Here is a 9974-nt window from a genome sequence, read left to right as displayed (position 1 = left end):
CTCTTGAGTGAGATTATTCCCTGTTAGATACATATAGGTTAGATAAGATCGATATGACGACCGTAGTCATCTTTGCTAAAAGACCAGGGATTTGCGTGTATTGTCGCCACATCGGCAGCTGAAATACACTATAGCATCAGAGAATGATTATCCTACGCATCCAACGACGCTTTGATCCGCTAGATAATTTACGGTGTTGGTTGTCATGATATCGACCAAGGAAATTTCAATATATGTATAATTGTATATTTACCGGGAATATGCTACTGTTACGTGATTCTTTAGATACAGATACATAGTCTACGTACTACGTATTCGTACACGTACAAAATGCTATGGTATATGTAAAGGCGAGGTCAGGCCTGTGTGGTATATGACATAGTAGTACATATTAGGTGGATGCGTAATGGCGTATAGTGGACTTCAGGTATAAATGAACAATTTGTCGGTTTCACGTCACTGAAACGCTGTCCTGTCCTTCCATACCTTAATCTTAGGCTTCGAGGTGCCAGGATATTATTTTACTGATGATTTACTCCTCCTTAACGTGTTTATAAAGACGCACATAATGTTTGTCCTGTTTCCGAGTTCAAATTTAACAATCCATGTATAGTTAAAGAGACCCGTCATGCTATATGAATAACGATCTCGAATTAAATTTGCCACACACGTTGGATTAATGACATTTTACCGCTGTAAATTTCATTTAGCGCGAGCCGATCTAATATCGGTATTTGGTTTACGACCATATCTCAATCCGATTTGCTCAAAGATTCCTACAATTTAAACAAAGCAAAGAATTAATTCTTTTCAAAGTTTATATAACGGCAGGGATATGTAGGCAAAATGGTCTCGTATAAAAGGCCCAGTGGTGTCATACAAAAGTAAATATTACCTGATTCAATTGCGCACAGCAAACTATAGCCATAGTTAGCGATATACACATAGAGCAACTGTAGATTGTGCAGTTAAGGACATAGGTCGACGTGAGCGTCCCCAAATCTCCGTTATAAGCCAACACTCGCCGTATATATTCAGAGCGGTAGGCCATTGGAGATATTTGTACAGCAAAGATTTTGAAAGACCAAGTCTCGGCGAGAAAAAATACTTCAACGGATATGTATCTTTCTACCAAGCCAGACCCTTGTCGACGTGATAGCGGTGTGATGTCGGATGTTGATTCCAGTTCAAGCAAATGCGGAACCCCGGTATAAGCGACTATGATAAGAATAAATTTTCAATTCGGACATGCTTTGAGTGTAATATGTTTAGGAAAAAGCCGCGAAAGAAACAAGTAGCTTGGAGTACGCAAAGTTATGGGAGGTAAATTTTAATTTTCACTGAAATGCGTCAGTTTTTATGTGCTTGCTGAGTATCAAACCAAGACCATTGGCACAAAAGTGGTTCCACTTGAGAAAACATGCAATTGTGTCAATATGAATCCGTAGATGCGAGCCTGTCTCAATCAACAAAGGCCAATACTTCCTGTCCTTGAGCAACAAGGACGATTTCTTGCCAGCGCTTCTTCTTTTTTGTTATCGGTTAATATCTGGGGTATGGTCTTAGTTATAATATTATTACCATCATTATCATATATGGAGAATTTTGTGGCGCAACAATCTGGAATATAAGTTTCATAGGTTTGTTTGTTTGTTGTATTCATAGTGTTTGTCGACTACTGTGGTCATTTACACCAGGCCGATATTCTTCAGTTTTATTCCGTATCTGCCGACTTGAAGCACGACCCACTTCTAGGCTTTTATAAGACACCGCCTACACGGACGAGCGGATGGGCGAGGAGGAGCCTAGATAAACCTTCAACACTTAGGTGGGAATTCTGGAGTCGATCTCGGTCTGACTCGAACCCACAACTCATTGGCGTTGCAGCTGTGGATTTTACCACTACGCTCTCTCGCCACGTTTCATAGATTATTTGAGACAATGTATACTGAATATAACAGTATGTCTTAGCTTAATATGTCTTATAATCGTTAGGAACTGCGAAACACCGGTCAAGGACTGGACGACCTGTTTGAACAGAGCAAAAACAGTGCATATGACATAAAAAGCGCATATGACTCAATTCACCAACTCATCACAATTAACGAAGGGCGAAAGCTAAAATACTATGAGGCACTTACTAGCAAGAAGAAATTTGAAGAGGAGAGAGATGAATACTTCAAGGTTTGAGCTGTCCCTACCATATCAGATACATATGCTTTAATATGCATCTTTTCAATATTTGATATTGCGTGTGATTGATCAATATCTTGTCTACAAGTCGTTGGACTTCTATACCATGCAGGCATTGTGTTAGTGTTTAGCTAGTGTTTTATAATGTATTGACCCAAAGTCGGCGGTTGGGATTAGCACCATTTGAAGATAAAGAAAACGTTTCACTATAATTTTATTATTTAAGCGATGAACAAATTATTGATATTCATATGCGTTTATACACATAAGCAAGGCATTCACTGTAAAGCTATCGATGCTCTGTGATTTCCCGACGAACCGTTGTCATGTAGCAGTGATGCTTTCATTTCCTTGTATGTGTCCTATTGATGCGGATAAAACTTGAACAGGCTGATGTTGAATTGGCGAAGAGAAAGGACGAATTCATAGAAGACAGCCAAACGCACGCCTTGCAGCACTCCAGGTGGGTGATGGTTTAGTGTTGAAGTCCGAAACGAGAAAATTTTTCAATCGCCTAATGATGTGTGGTCGCCGGCTACACTTCGAATATATCCGCGGAGATAAAATTATATACCCCGGATTTGGAAAGAGAATGCAATCAACTATTGTACTGCCGTTATTTTTAAACAGATACGTGGAGTACTCGAAGCGATTTTCGAAAAGAAGAGAAGAGTATATCGAAAGATTGTTGAAAGATGTGGAGAGATATCTTAATCAAGTGGAGTCTCTTTCCAGAGAAAAACAGAATTTAAGGACAGAGGTGAGTTACCTGGATATGCAACTGTAACGACAACATGCAGTTTCGCCTATCCCGTTGAAATGTATCTCCGGTACGCACACTCGCACAGTCGCGCACGAACCGAACTATGAGATGCTTGCTGCTCCTAGACCATGTATGTATTCCTAAAAATCAACCGTCAATATTTCATGCATTAGAAAATTATAGATATTATGTCAGTGACCACTAATGTATCTCTAGTGGACTTTATGCATAAGTATTTCCGTTCGTAACTTTATGATCATTCTCAAATTAATCGTATGGCACTGCGATTAACGTCATCATGCCGACATTCTTATACTCGATTCTTCGGTTCGTATAGGTATCCAAACAGCGCTCAGAAATCTATTCACTGAGAAACAATTTAAAAACGCTCTCCGCGCAACACGAAACTGCCCTTCAATCATGCGAGAAATTCAAGAAAGAACTGGAAGTGAAAAGGAAAGAAAACCAATGGCTTAATAACCAAGTGGAGAAGCAGAAAGGTATTTATGCTATATTCTCAAGACCCTTCAGAAACATAGATTATGTCTCCGATACAATTTATTTTACTGACCCGGTGAAGAGCTCAGACGGTACCAACACTACGACAATTATAACATTCGAGTACAATGTACGAGTTTTGGGTATTACTTTCATTTTGCATATTATTGAAGATTAACATATCATTCGTGACTGATTTCTTACTTGTAATTCATATTTCACAGCGACAAAACAGCACTTGGATGACGATATCGGTAACCTGAAACGTAAGGAAGAAGAGCTGCAGAACGATCTTCAAAAATATGTCAAAACAATAGACGAGCTATCCGAAAAGCGCAGAGAGCTTGTAGACAGGTTTGATATGACTCTATTACCGAGGTCGGCTCCTGGTCGTCTGTCTATACACAATGAATACTATATGGACTGTTATGGACCACGCTCTGGTAATGCGTATATAGCAGAGGTGTTCAGTTACGAGGTAGCCTATACTTCTACTTTTTCAAAGTACTCAAGTGGATTTTGTCTATTTTCATTATATCTATAGGGAGTTGCGTTTTCAGACTATAATTCAACTTCTGTTTCAACAGCTTTTGAAGTCATGCTCACTTTCTACTTTTGATATTTAGTCAACGTAGAAAACAGTATATGGATGGATTTGCACGGGAGGAGTTGGTATGGATAACTGGTCCCCTATTAGCTATTTTTCGTCGGCCAGGAAGACGCTTTGGCGATTGAAAACTGGCGTCAGTGTGGGACACACAAAAGTTTGGAATGTCGCGTCCTAATCTAATTTTTCAAATAGTACATACATATACGCGAGTGCTTCTCATATCTGTTCGATTCTACTTGAATTAGTTTTGGTATGTTCGGAAATCGCTGCTTTTACCGGTGCATGGGTAGGGTACCAAGAATGACTACTTTTACCTTCTCTGTGGTGTAGAGCTGCTACATAGCTGTCCACTGACTATTATGGGCCCCTTTCTCGAGTATGGAAATAATAGCATGCTAATGTAATTTTCATCGGAGGCTGAAGCGTGTGATCTCATTGTTCATATATTGTCTGTATTCAATGTAGGTGCTCCCAACTCAACCAGTTGCTGGAAGGCAAAACGGAAGAGCTCGCTGCCGAAGAAGAGGAGCGGGATTTAGATAAAAAGAGACACGAGGAAGAAGTGCGAGAACTCCAAAAGTGTCTTAACGATACTGAGTGTCAGAAACGAAATCTGCGAGATAGCAATATCAAACTTTTGAAGCAGTTGGGGCAAATGAGAAAGCGGTAAGCAACGTTTCGTGCAATGCAATCATTAATTCCTGCTTTCATTGAATGGTATTTTCGAGGTGGTCATAAACTCTCAAAGCAATTTATGGCGTAAAAGTCGATTACGCTTAATTACGCTTAATTCGGATACTTTGTTTCTGCTTACTTGGGCGGAAAATCAATTGCTCGTTTCACGGTCCTGCGTAAACGCAGACCACCGCAATAAAATACTAACTGTTGCGTAATAAATGAATTGCAGGACTGATCACATAAAAGCATAACATGATGCAGCTATACCATCAGGTTAGTTGTATGGTATTGTATAGTATTTCGATACCAAACGACTAAACAAATACTGTATATTGTTGTGTTAAACACACGTATAGGGTAAAAATAGTACAGTTTTCTTCAAATACAGTACTAAGCCATATGCAGTAAGGGCTGAAACGGTATTTTCTCTTGATAAAAGTATATGAAAACCGTGTGAATTAAAGCAAGCTTTTAGCGGGAAGAAAATAATGTATGGAAAAACTAACAAGCAAGCGTCTTTACTTTTGTTTTCGTTGTGTTTAGTGACCAAATTCACTTTTTCTGTTAAACTTTTTGTGTATCAGCCTGTTCTACAAGAGATAGACGCAATTATACTGAAGTAAAAGCGACTACAAAGCTGGCACGGCCCAATATGAGTTCATTGTCGATTGTTACTGTACGGAATGTCATCGTTTCGCCGTTATCACTCATAATGCAATTGCATCTTGTGTTAAAACGGACGAAGTAAATGCTGTTTATTGTGTCATACGTAACGATAGAAATTAGGAATCTGTATCCAGAATTAGGCGGAGAATTGTCCGAATTAACGGGAGTTTATGTGCAATATTTACTTTTGTTCCGTTTCCGAGCATTTTGGCCAGAATAAAGCCGTTAGTTGCCCTGGTTTTCGGGTGTCAGAATTAAATGGTTTCGACTGTATGTGAAACTGTATAGTGTATACTGTGACATTTTCCTACCAGTACTGATTTGGTTGGATTTCAGCGGTGTGTTCATGTCACCATCTATATGACTGTACCCTTACATATAGGCATATGCACATATTTGATAGGCTATTATTGAATGCTACAAGATGACTTAATAAGTACCAGGACCTACACTTGGGCTACCTCAATAAGCTAGGACGTATTGATATTAGCATTATTCGCTCTGGAGGTTTCATCTCATTAATATTTTATCGGCATATATTAAAACTCCGGTTTAATTCAGCACGTTCCGGGATTATCGCTGTTATGAAATATTTACCATATACCTAATGGATATTTGAAAAGTAAGACTTTGTATGTGAGTTCTATTTATTTATCCAATCCATATAGCTTTGACGAAACGAAGAAGAGAGGCGCCACCGTCGAGAAAGAAAAGAATAAATCTGTTAGCAGAGAGCATCAGACGAGTGAAAAGAATGTCAAATTGACAACGCAACATCTTCAACTTATCGACGAAGTTCTGGCGCTTAAGAAAACATTCTACGAAGATCAAGAAAAATTGAAGCGCGGGGGAAGACAATACAAGAGAATGGATGCGAAAATGAATGCCCTGAAACAACAGGTAGCGTTGAGGCTATATAATTTGAGCTATGTACAATGGACACAACACAAACTGTGTCATACACCATTATAGTCCGAATTATAGCTATACGTCAATGGCGTTATTTCATCGAGGATGCAAAGCAGTCAAAGTCTTTTCACGCAAAGCCTGATATATACGATTGGTGTCGGTATAAACATAACCGAAAGGGTACATAATATATAATTATATTATTTATCATTAGATTTCGGCATAAGAGCAATTCTGGCATTAGTCCAATAATAAGCCATTATATATGCTAGGGGTCGCCAACTCAAAACGGGTCGCGGCCGGGCCACTTTTCAAATTTCGCAGAGGCCGCTGGCCGCATGCATTCAATATGCATTCAATAGTCAACAACCACGTTTAAACATGGACCACGGGCATAAAGTTACCACAAAAGAAATAAAATCTTATTAAAGAATTACAAATACAACAAAAACACCATGGTCATCGCTTTCATTCCATTTTGAACTGAGCTGACAATACTTGCCGAATCGATGTCGCGGTTAGCTATAGACGCCGTATATTCACAGGATAACTATCTCCTCGTAAGTAAGGCTTGGTCTTGTGGGGAAGCCCCGAGTCATTTTCTAAGCGTCTCGGTCACGGCCGTGTGTGGAATCATAATGTCCTATATGGTGAGGACGCAGCGAGATTGAACGGCTCACAGCATTTGGGTTACGTCATACTTTCCATTTGACCAAAGGCAACTTTACAGCCATTTTTGACCGGCTTGCCGAGCGCTGAATTTGATAAAACGGGTATTAATGAAAAGCTGCTGCTTTACTGATTACGAAAATATAAGTTTTATTCTGCTCATGGTCCTGGAAACCCCAAAATCAGACTCGAATTTTGCATTGCGATTAAGTTTGGCATTTGTGACGCAACAATTCTGTCCGACAAAACGAGAGTGAAGCTAAGAAGACAGCATTGTTGCGTCACCGCTGGGTGTTCCATTTGGCGTTTGGGTCTGGGTGTTCCATTTGGCGCATTCGGGGAGTCTATAGCTGTGTCGGTCGCTAATTTGAATCGGAGCAGTAATTACCTGGAATCTAATCAGAGGACTACATAGCTCGCGATTCATCGGTATTATAGAAGCAGAGCCAATACAGCAAACAGTAACAATATGCATTGTGACGCCCAAAAATGAAACACGAGATATATTACCTGAGTCTAATAACTACATATGGAGTACTTGCGTGCTTGATACTACAATACGTAGGCAGTGGTGGCTTTTGGGGTGGGCGAGGTGGGCGTCGCCCGGGCCCCCCTGGTCGAAGGCCCCTCCCCCTATTTGGATTATGCGCTTTTTTTCAGGGATAATAACGAATATACATGGAAATCCGTGTACCAAGCAAGAATAAGATTCCGTACGGATGTGTCAATCATCATCAAATCGCTGCATTTGTTAGAAAAGTCCCGTATCCCGATAATCATCACGTCTTTGCATGAGGTAGAATTTTGATGTAGTCTATCCCTGCACACGTGCAATAATAGACATGGCCGAATCCAGAACCTGGCCAAACCTAGCCGTGGTGAAATATAGATAATAATAACAGATGCGAAAGGGGGGTCAGAAGTTACGGTTAGATACTTATAGGGTGCCCCCGGTAAGTCTCGCCCAGGGCCCCCCGTTCGTAGGGCCACCACTGTGTAGGCCTATATCAAGATCAACACAATTACAGTTTCGGAGTTCGCATGGCCAACTCGTTTGGGCGAGCGGCCGTATACGTTTAATTCGATGTTCCATTAGTCACATGGGCATTGGGCATATATGACGCAGGCCCAGTCAAAGCATTTACAGTACCTACAATTTTTGTACTCATAAAACTAAATTTAAAGCTACCGGAAATAGATTGAGAATGCCTCTGATCTATTCAAATATCCTATGCTCTTCTCGCAACACCTGGTACTTTGTCGCTGTATCGTTCATAACTATGAGTAAATTCGCCATATACACTATTATATGATTTCGACAAATTCAATACCGTAACGATTCCTATATCATTTTTTACAGATTGATATACTCAAAGAAAATCCCATGGTCATGAATCCGGAAGAATTTTCGAAGGACTATCGGGAGCAAGTGGTAAAAAGAATCGTCAATTCGCCTGTCCAAAATCCACCGAGATATGGGTCGACGTATCACGATACGGTACCAAGGAGTAAGAGAACTCCGGTCATAGGTCACGTATCCAAACCCAATGTAAAACCTGATGATGCAAGGTTGCTCGACCATCGACTCCGACTGAGCAGAGGCTAATCACTTCATGTAACCATCTATAGTTCGCGATGACGAGCATATCCAGAATTCATGTATTATGAAGATACGGTTATAGTTGAGGGTATCGATGCGACAGTCGCTCAACTTTGAAAGATACGATAGCCAACATCGGGGCTCGGAGTATCAAATGATTACAAGCATCAGCATCAGTCATACTACATTGATAGCAACTGCAGTGCTGTTTTTGTTATATATATATATCGGCTTTCAATTAAATAAAAGGGCAAAAGAAAACAGGAAACAAATGAACATCAAGATAATGAGTTTTGGGCCCTTATTAAGCGCCTCCATCGTGGGCGGTCGTGGGCGTCTTCGAGCGATAGCCCGCGTTGCGCTAGCTCGGTCTCTATTGTTGAGCGCCATGTGGTTCTATTCCAGCCACCTCAGCGCCATGGCTCCGTCGGAATGTGGTTGATGATGTTTTTGTTCACACTTCGCTGGGTTAATTATGACATGAATACACACTGACTTTTCATGACACAGTTGTCATCGATTTCGGATGGTTATTTAACTCCTAGATCAGGGGTTCTCAACCTGGGGGCGCGAAAGCATCTGAAGGGGGCTCGAAGAAGCGGTCAACTGACCATTTTTTCGCGCTCTGTGGGATTTAGGCCTACCTCCAATTCACGCGTGTTTCTTTATATATAGACCGAATTTCATATTTTTGAATTCTCTCATCAACAGTCATAACCTTCCATGCCATCAAACAATCTGTTGGGGTTGCTAGCATAGGGTTACCATATTTTTGAAATCCAAATTTCGGACGCTCTTGAGCACCCACTAGCGGATTTCAAATGGAGGTATGGGCACATTGTGGATCAATATGACGTCACACCAGCTAAGCTATGTTTATCGACTAGAGGTGGGCACTAGGGATGGTGTGAACGCGAGGTTCACGTTCGCGTTCTGTGTGTGAACCTTGGAAATTTAGAGGTTCACGTTCACAAACGAACCTCGATAGGTTCTGCACTGTGAACCTTTTTCATTTATTACAATTTTCACTTCATTATAACATCTTTGGTTGAAATTTATTGCATTATAACGGCGGGCCACTATAGGCATGGCACTGGTAGCATAAAAAATCAACACTAAACGAGCATGCACCCTGACAATTTCAAATTTTCAACTTGCTTTGTTACAATATTTAGTGACTCTCTGCTATGAGCTTGACCCGCAATCACAAAATATCAAGACCGAAAAGCGATTGATGCTTATTCAACCAATTAATGAAATTGATATCGGTGTCAGATGTAATAAATCTAGGAAGAGTACGGGGTTCATCTCGATTTCATATGTTTATTGTATCATTAAAACCAAATACGTGCGATTGAAGTGCTGGCCACTGCTGTCTAACTTGTTAA

General features: G+C 40.5%; 1 protein-coding gene across 1 annotated transcript; it reads left to right on the top strand.

Annotated features, from left to right (window-relative positions):
* The first annotated feature begins 902 nt into the window (after window positions 1–902).
* Window positions 903–8730, top strand: LOC145457384 (uncharacterized). The gene is made up of 10 exons (XM_080335586.1): window positions 903–1208; window positions 1273–1323; window positions 1996–2184; window positions 2583–2656; window positions 2824–2953; window positions 3294–3456; window positions 3679–3808; window positions 4530–4730; window positions 6077–6308; window positions 8347–8730. The coding sequence occupies exons 1-10, from the start codon at window positions 1119–1121 to the stop codon at window positions 8590–8592; spliced, it is 1506 nt and encodes a 501-aa protein (XP_080191712.1). The 5' UTR covers window positions 903–1118; the 3' UTR covers window positions 8593–8730.
* The last annotated feature ends 1244 nt before the right edge of the window (window positions 8731–9974 follow it).

The sequence above is a fragment of the Botryllus schlosseri genome, chromosome 15 (genome assembly GCF_051294905.1).
Source record: "Botryllus schlosseri isolate E-star chromosome 15, Bs_hap1, whole genome shotgun sequence".
NCBI lineage: Eukaryota > Metazoa > Chordata > Ascidiacea > Stolidobranchia > Styelidae > Botryllus > Botryllus schlosseri.
This window is presented reverse-complemented; position numbering and strand designations above follow the sequence as displayed.

Bases quoted from the DNA above. Each gene is read 5' to 3' on its own strand.
- LOC145457384 (XM_080335586.1), top strand. From the start codon at position 1,119: ATGTATCTTTCTACCAAGCCAGACCCTTGTCGACGTGATAGCGGTGTG. The intron at 3,457-3,678 runs GTATTTATGCTA...CATATTTCACAG, and splicing joins CCAAGTGGAGAAGCAGAAAG to CGACAAAACAGCACTTGGAT. The intron at 4,731-6,076 runs GTAAGCAACGTT...CAATCCATATAG, and splicing joins TTGGGGCAAATGAGAAAGCG to CTTTGACGAAACGAAGAAGA.